The sequence below is a fragment of the Motacilla alba genome, chromosome 15, assembly GCF_015832195.1.
Source record: "Motacilla alba alba isolate MOTALB_02 chromosome 15, Motacilla_alba_V1.0_pri, whole genome shotgun sequence".
NCBI lineage: Eukaryota > Metazoa > Chordata > Aves > Passeriformes > Motacillidae > Motacilla > Motacilla alba.
The window spans coordinates 10,052,717-10,071,221 of record NC_052030.1 but is presented as its reverse complement, the minus strand read 5'-3'; the positions used below and the strand labels follow the sequence as shown (position 1 = coordinate 10,071,221).

The 18,505-nt window shown below is 55.9% G+C and overlaps 1 protein-coding gene across 8 annotated transcripts; it reads right to left on the bottom strand.

The window, feature by feature from the left end:
* Positions 1-668: 668 nt before the first annotated feature.
* CMKLR1 (chemerin chemokine-like receptor 1) lies at positions 669-17,775 on the bottom strand. 8 transcript variants are annotated; one of them, XM_038152744.1, is made up of 5 exons: positions 17,536-17,717; positions 11,155-11,834; positions 9,599-9,840; positions 6,482-6,651; positions 669-4,448 (listed from the first exon to the last, which is right to left on the bottom strand). In XM_038152744.1, the coding sequence occupies exon 5, from the start codon at positions 4,086-4,088 to the stop codon at positions 2,748-2,750; it is 1,341 nt and encodes a 446-aa protein (XP_038008672.1). In that variant the 5' UTR covers positions 4,089-4,448; positions 6,482-6,651; positions 9,599-9,840; positions 11,155-11,834; positions 17,536-17,717; the 3' UTR covers positions 669-2,747. The 8 variants fall into 8 exon arrangements, 7 of the variants coding, with proteins under 7 accessions (XP_038008672.1, XP_038008668.1, XP_038008673.1 ...); XM_038152740.1 differs by having other exon boundaries at positions 6,509-6,651; XM_038152745.1 differs by lacking the exon at positions 6,482-6,651.
* Between the last annotated feature and the right edge of the window lie 730 nt (positions 17,776-18,505).

The window sequence follows — 18,505 nt, the reverse complement described above, 5'->3', positions numbered from 1 at the left end:
CAGGATCCATCCTCAGCACCCTGGGAGATCCCAGAGCTGCAGCTCCTGCAGTATTTCGGGGATATCAGAGGAATTGGGGCAGTATTGAGCTGCATTTCTCTGCCACTCTGCCAAAAAGGGAAGAAAAACCTGGCTGAGGAGGCTGAAGTTTTCTGAGGAATGTTTTTTTTTTTCCCTGCTTCTATTTTATAGAGATATAAAAATGTGCTTTTTAAATGCTGCCTGGGTGAGCTGTTTGCTGCCTGGGTGAGCTGTTTGCTGCCTGTCTCAGTGGGTGACACGGGAACAGAAATCACTGATACTCCTTGGGGAGCTTAATTCAAAAGCTAACAGGGTCCAGCAGGAAAAACTCGGTGGGTTTTTCCTTTCCCTTCCCCATCCTCATCCCAATCCCTGGCAGGATGAGGAGAATCAGGAGCAGGAGGGCACAGAGCAGCAGCACTGGTGTCTGGATGGATGTTGGGGTGGAGCACTTGGATCATCCATGGGAGATCTCCCAAAGCCCATCCAAGAGGCGCAGACCCCACCTCAGTCACTCGAGCCCCATCCTTCTGCTCCTGAGCTCTTTCCACAATTCCAAATTCAACACCAGGGGTCAGGAATGCACACAGGGAAGGGACAGCTCAGTGAAAAACCCTGGGATCCTTCCCACTCCACACTTCGAGGTATTCATCTGGAAAACAGGTTTTATTAAATAAGCTAACAGCTACAAAGATGCACCCAAATATCTGGGAAATTCAATCCCAGGGTAAGTACCAAGGCACTGCTGCTTTTTTTTTCCTTTTTTTTTTTCTTTTTTTTTTCTTCTGGAAAGCTGTTTGGAGTAAGAACAGATGGGCTTGGAAAAACCAGACACCAGAACAAGCAAGGAGCATCCTGAATCCATGATGAACATCCCAGCACCAACCTGAGGGGTCGTGGGATGGCATCCAGTCCTTGAGGCTTCATCCCACTGCTCCCACATCCAGGCCTTCTCCAAACCCTGAGCCCAAAAAGCCCCAGAGGCTGCTGGGGCTCCCATTCCCACTGCTCCCTAAACAGATCCTCTGCAAGTTCTGTGTGTCCCTGTGTGTCCATCTGTCCCGTCCATCCCATCTGTCCTATCCCACTCCTAATGGGATCCTGGCAACCTTCCAGCAATATTAATTAAATATTGGGGAAAACGAGCAAGAGGAGCCTCCTCCCACCACCAGAGAGGCCCTGCTGCCTCCTCAGCCACCTCATCTTCAATGGGTATGGATCCATGGGTTTTGGGGGAAAAATCTCTGTGGATCAGGGCTGGGAGTAGCCCTGGGCTTGGCCATGGGACGTGGTGTGGGGCAGGGATGGGTGGCAGTGCTCCCTAGGGAAGTGGGTGCATCCCAACCCCAGGAGACACGGAGACAATGCAGGCGCTGAGTGTCCCATCACACCAAGGGGGTGATGCAGATCGAGGTGGAGCAGCGAGGCAGCGACAGGGCAGAGAGGACACCAGATAATCCATCTGAAATAGCCCTGAAATCCTGAAATCCCAAAATCCCGCTCCTGCAGCACCCGCTCTGATCCGTCACGCTCCCGCGGCTCAGTTACCAGGCCTTCACCTGCACCTGGGGCTGGCACGATCTGCTGCCTGGAAACAGCTCCCTGCCTTTTCCTGGGAGATGGCTCTCCATTTTATTTTCCAGGTTCTGATTTCCAAGGAAAGCTATAAATAAATATATCAGCTTCTGTGGGCACCCGGGAGCAGATTCTCAACTGCCAAAACTTGCACAAAGCCCCCCAAGGGACCTCCTGAAATGTCCCCAGGGCCACTGGGGGCTGCCCAAAGCCAGCTCCAGGGATTCCTCGCTGTCCTAGGAGTGACACATAAATGAGGGTGACACCAGGGCTGTGGTGAAGGAGCCCTAATGGAGAAGGAGCTCCCAAATTAACTGAGCGTGAAATTGAATCGAGGTGGTGGCTCAGCCCATCCTTCGCTGCAGAGATCGATGCGTGGCAGCAGAGGCTCCCAGGAGATTCCCAGAGGGTCCCAAGACGTACGTGAGGGGACAGCAGGTCCTCCCCAGAAGCTCATTCCCAGCTCACAGGCCTGTTCCTGGTCCCAAACGCCCACCTTTCCTGCAGGATGTACCGTGTGGAATGTGCCCATCAAAAGGAGGTTTAAAAAGACTTTTCAAATTGACCTTTCCCTCTTTCTTGTCCCAGTTTTCCATGCTGGTGACCCTGTGTGTGAGCCCAGTCCCCACACTGGAAGGTGGCCCTGGGTCTGGATCACTTAGAAGACATTTGAGACTTCCCAGTTCTTTCAGGTGGGATAATCCAACCCCTTCTAAGGACACCTCCCAAAAAAAGTCACAAACACCTTGTTCTGGTAGCAAAATACCTCAGGAATTTACCATGAGGAGCCACGCACAGACATGGGACAAAGGAATGTCACCAATTTGGCCATGGCACAGGAGATGCCTTCCTGATATCCTCCACCCCGCCACGGTGCCTCCACCAGGAAAACCCTTCCCAGGTCAGGCAATGCACAGTTTGGGTGGGAATGCCCAAAAATGTGTTCTCAGATTGGCACAAGGATTTTTGGAATCCCATACAAGATCAAGGGTGGTTGTGTCTTCTCCATGCCGTGGGGGTCTCCATCCCCTGACAGCCCCCAGGCAGCAACACCAGTCAAAAATGGGCTGTAGGACAGTGCTGGACAACGCTTGACCCACCCCAGGGCTGGCCACAGCTCCAGGGAATCCTGTCCCTCCTGCAGGCTGAGTTTAGACAACTGTTGTCTCTTTCTCAGTCATGGAGGAGATCTTGGAGAAGCTCCTGTGCACGATGCTGGAGTGTCCTGTCTCCTCGCTGAGGGCGTTCACCAGCCTGGAAAGGAGGGTCACCTTGAACTTCTTGAAGTCCTGGCCCATGAAGACGTAGAGGACGGGGTTCATGCAGCTGTTGGAGGCTGCCAGAGCCGTGGTGAGCGGGATGAAGATCTCAAACACAGACCAGGGCACGGTGTCGGGCACCGTCTCCAGCAGGTTCAGCAGGTGGTAGGGACTCCAGCAGAGGAAGAAGGTGACGATGATGGTGACAATGATCTTGAAGGGCTTCTTGGACTTGGCCAGGCGGTTCCGGCGCAGGTTGAAGACGATGGCGACGTAGCAGAAGGTGATGATGGTGATGGGGAGGATGTACCCGGCCAGGAACCTGGTGATGTTCACGGTGCGGTGCCTCATCAGAGCCAGCCCTTCGTAGGATCTATTCCTGGAGAGGGAAAAGTTGCTGAAACAAATCACGGAGTTGCGGGTCTGCGCCGTGTCCCGGAAGACGAGCGAGGGGCAGCTCATGACGATGCCCACGGTCCAGATGATCACGCACACGCCGTAGGCCAGGTTGGTGGAGCGGTGGTTCTGCGACCACACCGGGAACACCACGGACACGTAGCGGTCGAAGCTGATGGTGGTGAGCAGCAGGACGCTGGTGTACATGTTGAGGATGAGGAGGAAGGAGTTGAGCTTGCACATGACCGTGCCGAAGATCCAGTGGTAGCTCATGGCCGTGTAGGCGATGTTGATGGGCAGGAAGATGTTGAAGAGGAAGTCGGCCACGGCCAGGTTGAGAAACCAGACCGCGTTGACCGACTTCTTCATCTTCAGGGTGATGATGGCGATAACGAGGCCGTTGCCCAGGATGCCCAGCACGCAGGACACGCTGTAGATGATGACGGACAGGATCCTGGTGATGTCCTTGGGGTCGCGGGCCGGGTCTGCCCACGCGCTGCTGGAGTCCTCGTAGGTGTAGTCGGGGTAGTCGCTGTAGTTATTGTTGAGGCCGTCCAGGTAATCGGACTGGTTGGGAAGCGCCATCGTCCGTGGGAACGGCAGCTGATCCGGGTGATCCCGGGGAGCTGGGATCTGCAGCCGGGGATTTTCCCCTGCTGAGCAAACACTTGGTGTTAATCGCAGTGAGGAGAGCGGGAGGGACAGCAGCCCCCAGCACGTGTGGGAACTGGGGACAGGGAGCGAAGGGACAAACACGCAGGAATGGGGGATCCCGTGAGAACCCCACAGGTCCCGAACAAGATGCTCCCACAGCTCCTCCCTGATTTCCACCCCCATCCATGAGACATCAGGACGTGATTCAGTCCCTCAGCTCCACCAGGATGTGGCTGCAGCCTCATCCTGCAGAAAACGTTGATCACCCGCCTACTTCCAGGGGGAAAACCGGGATAATGCTCATTAACAGCTCGTCAACAGCTCTGGCTTTCCAATCTGCAACATATTATGGCTCCTCTCTCTTTTTTATTTTGTTCTGAATTGGAATTTTTTTGTCCTGAAAACCCAAAGGGAATCTCCCCACACACCACTGACACCAGGCACCCTCTCACCTCTCTCGTCTCTGTCGGGATGGGGGACAGGTGACACTTCAGTGTCCCAGGGCACAACGGCAGCTCCCTCCACACCGGCCTAAGGCATGAGCTGTAACATTAAAGCCAGGATCAAAGAAAGGCCACTCACCCCCGGATGTGGGGTTAAGGGAGGAAACCCTATCGGGGTGTGGCAACAATTAACCCCGTGCAGCCTCCCTCGGGGGACTGTGCTGGCCTGGGGACCCTCCTCGCCTCCAGTCTGAGGAGGGTGGGATCCTGCCGTGATCCCAGCAGCTTTTGGGGTCACCCAGGACAGAAATCCCATCCTGTGCTCTCTGACCAAGTGCCCAACACGAGCAGCATCCTCAGGTGCACGCAAAGGACCAATCAATCAACCACAGGTTACTAATGATTAAATAATAATTAATTCAAGGTATAAATGAGGTGCACATTGTCTGCATGACCTGTTTTATATCCTGCATTCTCACAGGGTTGTTTTCCTGATTCAACTGATGCCCTGTATGTTTGAATATATTAATTGTGGTAAACCAACAGCATCGCCTGCCATTGTCAGACTCCAGGCTCCAGGGCCTGGATTGAGGGGGTTCAATCTCTGCCCTGTGCGAATCCAGGATAGAAAACCTCCTCCCTGGGTCAGGGGGTTAAAACCAAAGTCCCCCAAAGGCTGGCCGAGAAGCACAGAGCCTCCCACCCCGACGTGTCCTCACAGGAGGGACGTGGGGACACCCAAGGACCCTCCCTGTTCCCGAGGAGTTTCACCCCAAAGGTCCCCGAGCGTCGCCCTCCCGCCAGCCCTGCTCTGAAATTCCCATGGTGTTTGTGTTGGAAGCTATTGTTTCTCCCTGGGCTTTTCCTGCTGTTCCTTCCTGCCATTGCTGCTGCAGAGTCCCCAGCCAGGGGTGAAACCCCACCCTGTCACCTCCCCCTGGCCGAGCTCCGGGGACGATAAGCGGCCAGAACAAATGGGGGTTGAGTGTAAAGGTTGGGAATGAGCTGGAGCTGGGGAGAGACCTTGTCCCAGGAAAACCTCGATGGCCAAAGCGATGAATTAAAGTCGATGATCCGGTGGAAGGGACAGAATCAGCAGAACTGACTCTCCCAGCGGTGTTAATGTTGATTAATGAGGGTTGCTTTATGGAACAGGGATTTCAGGTCATCCCCTTCCCAAAGGCAGAGCTCCAGAAAGGTGGGGGAGCCCAGAACCCCATGCCCATCCCACCCCACCCCATTGCCTCATATCCCATCCCACTTCATTGCCTCCCATCGCACCACACCCCATTGCATCATATCCCATCCCATCCCATCCCATCCCATCCCATCCCATCCCATCCCGTCCCGTCCCATCCCCACCTCCCATCACCCAGAGAACCCCAAAGCTCCCTGGACTTGCTCCACAGCCACCTTTTGCACCTTGCCCCATCCATGGGGCAAGTGAGACACCCCCACCCCTCACTCTTCCCCCACATTCAGCCCCTGCTCCAGAGGGATGGGAGAAATTCCCACTCCTCTTCCCACTGTGCCCACTCCCATGTTTTTAATGTAAATCCTCCCCTTATTATTATTTTTAATTGCTGGGCCTGATGACTTTCAGCTCATTCCAAAGCTCATTTTATTGGGTCATTTGTCTGAATTCTCTGTTAATTTTGCTCTGCCGGATTGGGCAGGGATTGGTCTCTGTTCCCAGCTGGGGTGAGGATGGCAGAGAGCAATGGGAACATCAGGACTCTGCTTCTCTGTGGGATTTGGCAAAGGATGGGTTTGTTTCCAGGGCTCATGAGGAGCAATCCCAAACTCCACAGGAGCAGCAGGCCAATCCCACCATGAACATTCCAGGCGGGCAGGATGGGCACCAGGAGCCCTGACCTGCTGGAAAATCATCCAGCAAACTCCCACCTGCCTCTCCAAAATGCTCCCAAAAATGGAGAATATCAGGGGCAGCTGCATGAAACCTCCTCATTTCTCACAGCAAAAAAAAAACTCTGAAGTCTGGGAGGAGAAAAAAAAATAAATAAAAGCCACATAATACTAAGAGTGTTTCATTGCTCCACTCCGGGCTGAAAATTCCCTGCTCAAGCCAAAACCACTGTTCTCCCTTCAATCTATTCATCTTTGTCCTCCTACCTCAACAAAAACGAGCAGAGGATTTACCCAAAATAGCCTTTTCTCCGTCATTCCCGCAGCTGTGTTTGTCTTGGTACCCAGGGAAGGCCGGGTGGGATTCCCGACGGGCGGCTCGAGCACCGGCAGCATCCCGGCACATACCGGGGGAGGATGAGGTCAGGGATGTTGTTCTTGGGAAGGCAACAGGAAACCGAGAGAACAGCAGAAAATGTTCAAATCCAGCTTTTTCTGGGCGAAAAAACTCTGCCCTGGCCAAGGCAGGCGGGCGGGGGACGGATGTGAGCAGGGAAACGCGGCGGGATCCGCGTCCCGGGGACACGGGAGGGCAGGGGATGCTCGGGGCTCTGGCGGCGGATCCCGGCGGGCAGGGCGGTGCCAGAGCCCTGCTCCAGGAGTTTATAGGGATGGGCAGGCTGCCAGCACCGCCTCAGCGCCCGCCGGCCCGGCTTTTACTGGGACAGGTTGAGGAGAACTGATAGAACTTAATCAAATCAAATCAAATCAAATTAAATCAAATTAAATCAAACCAGCAGAGCAGCTTTTTGAGTGCATCAGATCCTGCCTGAGCTGTCAAAGTGCATCACGCTTTGATCCACATCGTGAAATGAATCCGGGCTGGGACCTGCCGGGGCTGGCTCTGCAGGGAAACCGGGGGAGCCCTCGGCTCGGTGCTTGTCCCCCCTAGAAAATGTTTGTCCCTGGCACGGGACACCCCGGACAGGACAAAAATCCCCCGGGAACAGCCGGGTGCGTGCCCGCCCTGCTGCCGCCTCCTCCCCGCAGCTGCTCCGCCTTTCCTTCCTTGGAGCGCTTCCCTCTCCTCTTCCCATCGAGGTTCCCGAGCTCCCAGCGCCCCCCAAACCCCAACCCGCTTCCTGCGGGCGTGGGAGGCGCGGGCAGCTCCGGCACAGCTTCCCGGGAGAGGGGAATTGCCGGCAGATGTTTGGAGCTCAGCTTTGGGAAGGGCTCGGGGTAAAACGGGATCTCCACGTGCCTCTGGAGCTGCTGGCACCACGCCCCACCGAGCCCTGCCGCGGTCCTGGATGTCCCCGCAGGGCAGGGATGTCCCTGGGGACATGTGGCAGGCGCTGGTCCCAGTTCCGTGGGGGATCACAGCTCTGGCTGAGCCCCACCCTGCGGGCTGGATCCCAGCATCCCCGAGAATTCCATGGCATCCCATAGCCCAGGGAAGGCGGATGCAAACCCCATCCCAAGCTGGCACCCGAGGCCACCCCATCAATCCCGCTGGCACCCACGTGTTTCCAGCCCGGGGTTACACAGGAGGGACATCCCTGCAGGGATCCAGCTCCCAGGAATCTCAGGGAGCAAGGCACCAAATGGCAAAGCAGCTCTGGCTACCCAGCTCCAATTCCCCTTTATTTTGGCAGGTGATGGGAATAGCAACAGACGTCACAGGGATGAGGCTGCTCAGCACCCCACTCCCCACTGGGACACCCGGGATGCAGCCCCATTCCTCGGTGTAAATCGACCACCAGCCCATCCAGAGGGAGTTCAGACCTCCAAACCCCGAGCTCCAGCCTGCCCAAAAGCTGCTCCTGGCTGTGAGTCCACCCCTGACCCCTCTGTCCCTCTCCAGCGGGGTGGGAAGGGCACAGGGATGTGGGATGCCATGGGAGCAGCAGGCTGAGCTCCTGCCAGCGAGGATCCGGGCTGGAAATCCTCCCAAACCTCCCCCAGCACCTGGAGCCCCCCAGGGCAAAGGGAGGAGGCACAGCTATGGGGGAAACTGAGGCACAGAGGGCAGTGGGAAGCTTAATCCCTACCTGCATCCACTCAGACACATCCCAGCTCTCCATCCCGGATCTGGGACCCCCCTACCCGGCAGCCTCTGGCATCCCCCGCCTGTCCCTGCATCCCTGAGGCTGCACCATGCCCATGTGAACGGCACAGGAAAAAGGGGAATAGCTGGAAAAGGCAGCCTTAAAAAAGCTGCTGTGCCCAGGGTGGGACAGAAAAACATGAGTCAGTGTTTATCTGGGCAGAGCCAGCCGGGCTGAGCGGGATAGGATGGGATGGATCCCACAGATCCTCCTGGCCACAGTGCGGGGTCACCCCCATGGGGAAAGCACCCCAATCCTGCCAGAAAAAGGGGTTTAACCTCAAAATTTGGGTCAGGAAAGGCCCCTCCCAGGGTGAAACTCCAGCAGAGGAACCTGGCCTTCCCTGGCACCAAGAGCTGAAAGAGCCACCCCGTTTGTAAAATCCTGGCCTTTTGCTCCATCCATTCTATTCTTGGGAAGGTTGGAGGATTAAAGGGGAAAATTTTGGGCGTTTGCACCTACACAGGCAAAGATTTCCTTGAAAAAGGGCAGTTTGTACTTCTGAGCTGCTCAAAACGACTTGGCTTCAAAGATAATGAAAGTTCTTTCATCTCCTCTACTCTCTTCTAATAATCCAAGGTTTTCTCCTGGCACTTCTCAGGCAATAAAAAGGAAAAAAAAACCAACCCTCCTTTTTTCAGAGCATCCTCCCTGCTACATCCCAGCAGTGCAGTGATGCTGTCCCCAGCCACGGCTTGGGCTTGGTCAGGGGACAAAAGCCTTGAGGACATCGCTCTGGATTTGGGGCGTACAACGGGAAAGAAACCCAAGAAACCAGAAATAGGGCTGCAGGAGGGACGTGACCCCGCAGGGGATGTGGCATGGCTGGGGACAGCAGACTCGGCCCCCCCCCCGAGCGAGGAAGTCACCCCGGATCCATGGGAGCATCCTCCCAGCTGTGCTCTGTGTCCCCAGCTGAATGCTGATCAGCACGGCGAAGAAAAGCCACCCTGTTCTCCCTGTCCCCAGCCAGGGGACACTGCCACACTGTCAGGACACCAACCCCCCCAAATTCACTGCCAGCTCCTCTCCCTTCTGCGCTGTTTTCCCACCCCGCAGGCTGCAAAGCCCAGCTCCTAAAGAGGTTGGGATTTTAGGGGAAAATTAGGGGGTTTGGGGTGAAGGGCAGTGGGGATCTCAGAGATCCCAAACCCACTGTATAACAACAGGGCAGCAAAAAACCTCAGCTGGTTGCAAATCTCCAGCAAACCTTTCCTTCCAAACCCCTGTAACAAAGCACAAATTAACAAATATATATAAACCCAGAGGTGTTTACCTGAGCTGGATGAATCCCCAAGGAATTTTCAGCATTTAGAGGCTGCATTAGACATCTCTGCTTCTCCTACAGCCCCGTTAGGGCTGGCATGGGAACCACCCTGGGCTCGTGGCTTTGGCATCCAGCTGGAGCTGACACGGATATTGCCGAGCTTTCTCATCCCGAGGAGAAGCACATGGGATGGGAGGATGAGGAAAATAAATGCAGCCCGTGGAATAAACCAGCTGCTGGCCTCAGCAGGGCTGCAAGGGGAAGGGGGAAGCTCTGGGGGAGGATGTTGAATTTGCGGAGTTTAGCCGGACACAGAAGGGGATGTGGCAGCAGTGACGTGCCCCGTCCACCACGGCTCCTCTGCTGCCCACAGTGCCTTGGGAATCTCCTGGGAACCTTTGGGAAGGGTTTGGGAATCCCTCGCTGTGAGCACAGCCAAAGGGTCCCCTCGGGCTCCTCCACCCTGGCTGCCCCTCATCCCTGCTCCCCAGGCACCCCAAATCCATGCCCTGCTCCTGGGAGGCTCCTGTCCTCACACACACAGGAGAGGGGGAACCCGAAGCCATTCCTGGGGTGCAGGGAAAAAGAGAAGCTGCTCATCAGGTCCTGTCTATTCCCAGCTGTTCATCCCACAGCGCATTCCCTGTGAGGAAATCAGCCTGGCCTGGTTTGTATCCCCAAAGGGAGAGTCACCAGCCAAGAGCTGTCCCAAACCATCCTGTGCACGCCAGGAGCTGGAAATTGCCAGTGGCAGCCAGTGATCCTGAACAAGCTGAGCCTGGATGGACACAAATCCCTGGACACAAATCCCTGGACACAAATCCCTGCCCCGAGCCAGGATAGCTCATCCAGAGGGAGATGAAAAACACCTGGAGCAAAATCGGCACCGTGCTGGGAAAGAGCATCACCTTCCACCAGAGCCCCCACCTGCTATCCAACATCAAGATCCATGAGTTTTCCAGGGGAGAAATCCCTCCAAGCTGGAAAAGCACCACCCGAGTGTCACCAGGGGACAGGGGGTGATGCCAGCAGGGAGTGGTGGCAGGTGGGAGGGAGCTCGGTGGGGACATTGACCCCATCCCACGCGGAGCAGCTCCCGTGAGAGCCGAAAAAGAGGAATGGGAGGCACTGCCAGCTTTGCACAACTCTGTGTTGCAACATCCCTGAGCTGAATCAGGGATGAAAAAATGCTGATGTGCCGGTTCGTGGGGCTGCTCCGGGGAAAGGAGAAGCCCCAGAAAGCCCTGAAGTGTGAAAGGGGCAGGGATGTGCCAATCCCCCTGTGGAACCAGGCCGGGGGACTCGTGACCGGCTCCCTCTCTCCCAGGACCCCGGGGTGGGGTGGCAGCTCCGGGATATTCCACACTTGTGGCACCTGCGGCGGGTCCCCAGGCGCAGAGGAGGTGCCCCAGGACAGCGGGAAATGCAGCCCAAAATTGTAAAAACCGCGAGAAACACGGACCCGGCTGGGGAGTGGCACAGGCTGGATGTGCCCCATCGCTCTGCCAGCACATCCTGTCCCTTCTGCTCCCACAGTGTCCCCACCAAGCGACCTTTCCCGATACCTCGTGCGGTGCCAACGCTGTCCCACTCCTCCGTGCTGGGCACGACGAGCTCGGGGTGCCCTGGGTGCCAGCAGGATCCCATTCCCAGGCGGATCCCGGCGTGCCGGGACAGACACAGGCACGGTGCCGCTCCCCGCCGGCTTTAAGGGAGCGGGGAGGGAGTTGCATCCATCACCAAGGTTTTCTTGGCAGCGCGATGCTCGGCGAGCAACAGCTGGGAGAGGGTGTGACGCCGGGAGCTGGGAACGCTGGCCTGGATCACAACCCAGCGTGAGGAAGCAACAAAGCCGCTTCCCGAGGGGCCTCCTTTCCTGTGCCGCCCCCCGGGCCGGAGCGCACCGTCCCACGGAGGGATAACGGAGCGCAGAGCGCTCCGCGGGGATGCTGCTCCAGCCGGGAGCCCGAGGGGAGGCAGGTGGCTGCCAGCTCCCCTCGCTGTGCTGTCCCCACCCTGGGTCAACCGCTGTCCTCTGCTCCCCCCGCCGCCCCCAACTCCTTCCAAGACGTTGAGTCACTTCCCTTCAGGCAAATCTGGCTCCCAAACGCCGCTCCTGCTGCTCAGGGGCTGCTTTTCCCGATGGATTTCATTACCACCAGGATGCCGCAGCTGCTTCCAGGCAGCCACCCCAGCCCGCAGAGGCTCTGTGGTGGCAGCTCTGCCACCCCAGCCCCTGTAACACCTGCAAGAAAACTCCTTTGGGGGCCACAGAGGGGCTGGGAGAGGCTCCAGGGTCCCCCGGGTAGGAGGGATGGGAAAGGCTGAATGCAGGGATGGGGTTCAGGGGGACAAACAAGAGGTTTTTGGGGCAGCCCCCCGGACTGGGAGCACTGAGCACTGCAGCCCCCACCCACACAGAGCAGGAGGTTTGGATAACCCCGGGCTTGATGTGGCACCGGGAAAATTCCTTCCCTCCCCACTCAGCTCCCACGCTCCCAAGCCTCAGGCATCCATCCCAGCATCCATCCCAGCCCCAGCATCCACCCCAGTCCCAGCATCCATCCCAGCCCCAGCATCCATCCCAGCATCCATCCCAGCCCCAGCATCCATCCCAGCATCCATCCCAGTCCCAGCACCCATCCCAGCGGGATAAGAGCCAGTGCAGGGGTTGGGAGCAAAGGCAGCCCAAGGAAACACAAGAACATTTGGCAGTGATGCCCCCTCACCCTCCTCCAGCCTGGAAAAGGAGCAGGATTTGCCCCACTGGGACACCCCAGCGCAGGCAACACTGCCCCGAGTTTGTCACCAGCCATTCCCACCTTGTCCCCAGCAGAAAGGAAGTTTGTCTACCACAGGATACTAATTAAGGCAAATTAATTATCCTCAGCTGTAAAGACAGAGCAAAAAACATCCTGAATCCAGCCAGCAAGGGAGAAAACCTTGAAAGGGAGAAAACCACAAACTGATGGGATTTCCATTTGTGTGTCCAGAGTCCAACGGTGCCACCAAGAGATGCTCAGCCCAGGCCGCTGCTGGTGGCACCAGCTGGGACCTGGGGGGGATCTTTGGGCTTCCCAAAACCACCCCAGGGCCTGCTGGGGCTGGGAATGCTCGGCCATGGATGCTCCTGCACGTGGCCTTGCCAAGGGCTGACCCCAGGACATCGAGCAATGACTGAAATCCCGGCAGCTCCGAGGGGTCCGGAGCCAGGCCCCGGCACAATCCCAGTGCTCCCAGCAAGGCCGAGCTCTGCAGCCCCACAGAACCACCCCTTGGCACTGCCTCCTTGCCCAGGCACCTGCCACTTCCCCGCGTCCAGGCAGGATGCAGGATCCTGGTCTCACACTGATCCCTGTGTTTAGCAAGCTGGAAGGAACACGCTGACTCGGGATGTGATTTCCCATCCCCAGCGTTTGTGGGTTGGGGGTTCCCTCCGGGGCACTCGGCATCAGCAAAGCCCTGCCGGCAGCAGCGCCTGCGGAAGGACAATTCCCTGTTCCCAGGGCTGGCGCTGGAGCAGGATCCGGGCAGGAGCAGCCGTCGGGAGCGGCAGTTCCAGGCGCCGCAGCCGGCGCAGCCTCTGGCAGTTGTCGTGTCCTTGGCAAGCGCCGAGTGCCACCCACACCGAGCAAAGCAATTACAGCTCTAAATTGATTTGGGCTGATTAAACGCCCTGGAGCAGCTCCCTGCCGAGCCGGGAGGCGCGGGTGGGGTCGGGATGCGCGGGTGGGGTTGGGATGCGCGAGTGGAGTTGGGATGCGCGGATAGGGCCGGGATGCGCGGATGGGGCCGGGATGCGCGGATAGGGCCGGGATGCGCGGATGGGAGCGGGATGCGCGGATAGGGCCGGGATGCGCGGATGGGAGCGGGATGCGCGGATAGGGTCGGGATGCGCGGATGGGAGCGGGATGCGCGGATGGGAGCGGGATGCGCGGATAGGGTCGGGATGCGCGGCCGGAGCCCGGCGGGTCCGACCCCTCCGGTTCTCGCCCTTCTTCCCTCCCACAAAGGCGCTGAGAACCCGCCTGACTCATCCCGAAACAGATGTGGCAGTCAATGGGGAAGAAATTGGAGGAAGTCTGGAAGTTTTCGCTCTCCGGGGGAGCTTTCTCAGGCATCCAGCAGCACTTTCCCTCGCCCCGGGCAGAGCCGTGGGGATAAATGGGAATGGCTGGGAAAGGAGCTGGGCTCAGCTACGAGGACGAGACAGGAGGGATATGCTGGGATGTGCTCCCACTGCACATCCCGGCTCTAAATTTCGGGTTTTAGAGCTGGGTTTATGCCCAGGGATAACTCTGCCCTGCCTTTCCCACAGGGAGCTCATCCCTGGCTCCACACCCGCTGCGGTCCCGCGCTCCGGATCCCGTCACTGCCTCCCGATCCCAGAGCAAACTCCCTGCACAAATAAAGAAGCCACAGACAGGATGTTCAGGAGACGGCTCCCGTTCCCTTTTTCTCGCTGATTTGATACAGCCACGGAAAAAAAAAAAAAAAACAAAAAAAACCCCAAAAAAACAAACCCAGAGCCAACCTTGTGCAACTCGAGTTTATAAATAGCCCCAGAAACACAGCGGGGCTGGCACAGGGTGGCCGGGCACCATATCCTGATGCATCCCCGCCCTGGGATGGGCAGGTCAGGGATCTCCACCTGGTTCAGCCCCCAAACACCCTCACAGAGCCTCTCTTTGCCTCCAGTCTTGCATCATCCCCCCCATTTTTCCACGTGCTTCCCCCGGAGCTGTGCCAGGGGCTGGATCTGAGCGATGCACACCCACGGGCCAGGGGACAATTCCCGGTTCTCGGCTCCCAAACCCCACCCTTGGAAGAGGAGGATCGATGGGAACACTCCCAGGGCACAGCTGGGCCCTGTTCCATGGATTCCCCCATCTGTGGCATCACCCACCTGCTCCCATCCCCGTCCTGCTCCCCAGGAGTGATGGAAGTGCCCCATCAGGAGATTCATCCACGATTTCCAGTTCCTGCAGGAGCTGTCGAAGGCCACTGGCAGCTCCTGGAGCAGGGATGAGGAATTGCCAGGCATGGACACTTGGCTGTTGCCCTGGAGCCCCTCAGCAGGTGACAGACAGGATGTCACCTGCCCAGGGATTTATGAGCAGAGGTGGCATCAAATCCTGGAGTGGTTTGGTTTGGGAAAACCTTAAACTCATCCCATTCCATTACCTGCCATGGACAGGGACACCTTCCACAGACCAGGCTGCTCCAAGCCCCATCCAACCTGGCCTTGGAATAAGAAATTCCATTAAAAATTGAGAAATTCCATTGAAATGCCTACAGGGTTCCAGGGCTGGATGCTGCACATCCCACTGGAAAATGGGGGATGCTGACAGGTTTCAATTCCTTGTGCTGGGAACTGCTGGAGCTGAATTCAGGCTCATCCTTCACCCTGAACTCCTTCAGCATCATCCTAAAATCCTCTGGATGTGCTTTTCCTGCTGCTGGTGTGCTGAGTGAAGACACCAAACATGGATAGAGGGGAGTATTCCTGAAATCTCCCAGCAAAAAAAAAAAAAAAAAAAAAAAAAAAAAATCAGTGGGATCTGGCTGATAAAACCCCTCAGGAAACTCCCAATTCTTTAAGGCACCAGCTGGATTTGTCTTAATAACAATAGATTCCTTCAAATTCCCAAACTTCCATAAGGAAACCTGCTTTATTTATGATTTTGTAAATTAATAAACACAGTTTTCCTTGCAATCAACATCTGGGAATTCACCATTCCATGGAGCAGAGCTCTGCAGGGACAAGTATTTTTGAAGCTGGCTTTGCCAATGGCCCCATCCTGCTCCCCATCACTGGGATGGGCCCAGGGACTGCCCAGCTCTGGGCTGGGAAGCAGCTCCTTGTGGGAAGGCTCAGCATTCCTGCCAGCTCTGAGCAATCCATGCCTTTTTCGGGGTTTTTTTGGCTGGGGGTGGCCTTGGTGCAGGTTCCCTGGGCTCCAATTGCCCTGGAATTTGTAAAAATAACAGCAAAATATGTTTTATTGCAGAGCCTTTGCCAGGCTGGGATTATTTCTGAAATGAGGGAGCACTCAGTGGTGCCAGGGAGATGTGGGGGTACCTGTGCCCTCACTGGGGTTCCCCTCAGCACCTCCCTTGGATGGATCTGGGTCACTGATCCCAATATCCAGAGCTGGATACAACCCTTCCCCACACAGGAGCACAGTCCCAAACCCCAGCTGTTATCTCAGAATTATTTAAATAGATCCAGAAATGTAGGGATCTATCCAGAGGGTGCTGTTGATGGAAGCCAGATCCACTAGCTCCAATGAATTCCCGATTTTTATTCCCTAAACAGCGCAGAGTGGGTGCAGAAAGTCCCCAGCATGAAAGTCTCCATGGCCTGGAGTGGGTGCAGAAAGTCCCCAGCACTGCTCCTGGCTGATGGAGAATGGAGCTCACACCCAGCTGCTCCCAGAAGGATTCAGACCTAGGGAATGCCTTATAAATCAATAGGGATAAATTGAAAATTCAGGCAGGACTTCACAGAATTCACCCTTTAGAATTTTGGGGGAAAAACAGGTCAGGAAAAGGGAATTGGGGTTACCCTGGCTGGGTGTGGCTTCCCTGGCACATCTGGGCCGGGGAGAGGATGTCCAAGGAATTAATTGTGTGTGGAGATCATTGGAATGTCAGGGGACCTCTCATTTATCCCCAGCCTTCAAGTGCAGGAATTCATTTTGGCCCTGGAATTCTGGTCTTTCCAAGACCAGCAGAAGCTGCCTTCAAGGAGCCATAATTCCCAAGGGAATTAAAACTAAAAACTAATTAAAACTAAAGCATTTCCCTGGATATCTCACCTGGAATGAGGGGTATCCCTCACCCTCACCCTGGCATCTTCCCAACCCAGCAAATCCCCGGCACCGCTGGTGAGGAGCTCCTGCAAAAACAATTCCCCTGTGGAAAACAGGGAGCTAATGGGATTTAGGGGAAGAGGAATGAGAGGCTGGATGTAAGCAGCCCCAATTAGTGGATGGGTCAATTAAGAGAGAGGTGATGGGATACTGGAGATCCCGAATCCCTCCTTGCTCGGAGGACCCCACGTGCTCGTCTCCCATCGTTGCTCCTGGAAAATTCCACCATGAAGGATTTAAACGAGTCATTTATCAATTAAATGTGTGCTCTGGAAAATTAGAATCTGTCCTCTTGTTTAATTAATAGGGCAGCTTTATATTCGACAAATTAAGGAGCCTCTTGATGAGCTAATTTGTTAATTAATGGAAGCCTGGAGGCTCTTCCTTCATTAGACATGGGCACATCCAAAGTGCAGCTCCTCCTTCAGGACCCCTGGGCTCAGACTGGGAACAGCCCTGGCAGTGGATTTGCCATGGGAGAGCTCTTGGCATGGCTCCTGGCATTCCTGGGATTTATGGCAGCAGCGCATTCCCCTTCCCTTCCCCTTCCTTTGGGAAAATTTACATCCCTTGCCAATGAAAAGCGCGGGATCCTGCGGCCAAACGGAGCCCAGCGCTGCTCCAGGATGGAAAGAGGGAAAGAAATTGATAAAAAATGGGGAAAAAAGCTTCTGGCCCTGCCCAGGCATCTCTGTTGGGTGGGAATCAAGGGTGTGGGTGCAGGATCCAGAGCTCATCCTGGCAGATCCAAGGATTCCTGGGTGTCCCCAACACCCCGATCACTCCCACAGGGAAAACGAATCCCCCAGGTCTATCCAGTTCAGGGATCAGCCCTTACCCCGTCCCAGGTGGCCACAGCCACCCCCTCCCAGTGCTTCCAGTACAAACCAGTGCCAGGATGGTGCTGAGGCTGGGTGGGCTCCATGAGCTGCTCCAAAGGATGCCAGGGAAAGAGGGATCGCAGCAATCCCAGGACTGGGATCCCAAAAGGAATGCTGGACCAGTAACACCAGTAAGAGCTGGACCAGTAACACCAGTAAGAGCAGCGTGGTGGGGCACACCCACACTGACCTGGGATAAGATCCTGCTGCAAATCCATGTCAAAAACCAGGAGTGTGGATTCCTGAGCTTGCACCGAGAGCATTCCCAATCCAGCCTGTCCCAGATCCCATGGAGCAGCTCCCTCATTTATTTTTATCCTCCAGTGCCTGCTGCATTCACCAGTTATCAAATAAATATGGGGAACCAGGAGAGGCACCCAGAGACTCCCTTATCTCAGTTTTCCATGGACTGGCAGTTCCTGGGATGTGTTTACCCTCAGCCTTTAAAAAGCAACACCAGGTTCACTTTCTGCCCCTGGAGTCTGCCAAGTTTCCAGCTTTCCCTGGATCTTATCCCACCCAGGCAGGTCCTGGAGAGAGGGCACAGCTCGCTCAGACCCCAAAGGTGCAATAAAAAAATCACAGTGAAAGGCAAATTCCTGATGGATTTTCCACAAACACTTGGCCAAAAAAAAAAATGTTGCTATCAAAGCTGCCCTTATTTGGGTGCCTTTCCCAGAAACTGCTCTGGCTCTGCATCCTGATCCATTCTCCAGGAATGCCAGGCACAGGGAACTCAGCTGATGCTGGGACACCTCCCTAATTCCTGCTGGAATGTGACCCTCAGACACTCTTCCCAAGGCTGATGCATCTCCCACTCCTGCCCTGTGCACCCACAGCCTCCCTGCTGCCACAAGGGATCCATTCCCTCCCTCTGCCCCTGATTCCCAACACTTTTGTGCTCCAATCCTGCAGAAAAATCTCAATCTCAACCCCCCCAAGAGTCTCTCTGCCCTCCCCACAAGAAAAGGCAACTCCAGAGCTGTGTCTTTCTCCCATTTCAGGTTGTGCTGGAAGTGGAAGAGAGAGAAGCAGATGCTTTTCCTGATGCATTTCTCCTTCCACAGCCTCACATGCCTAAAAAGAAGGGGGAAAAAACCTTCCTTGGAGTAATATTTACAAGCTAATTAGGCAGAGAATTGATTTGAACATCACTGGGA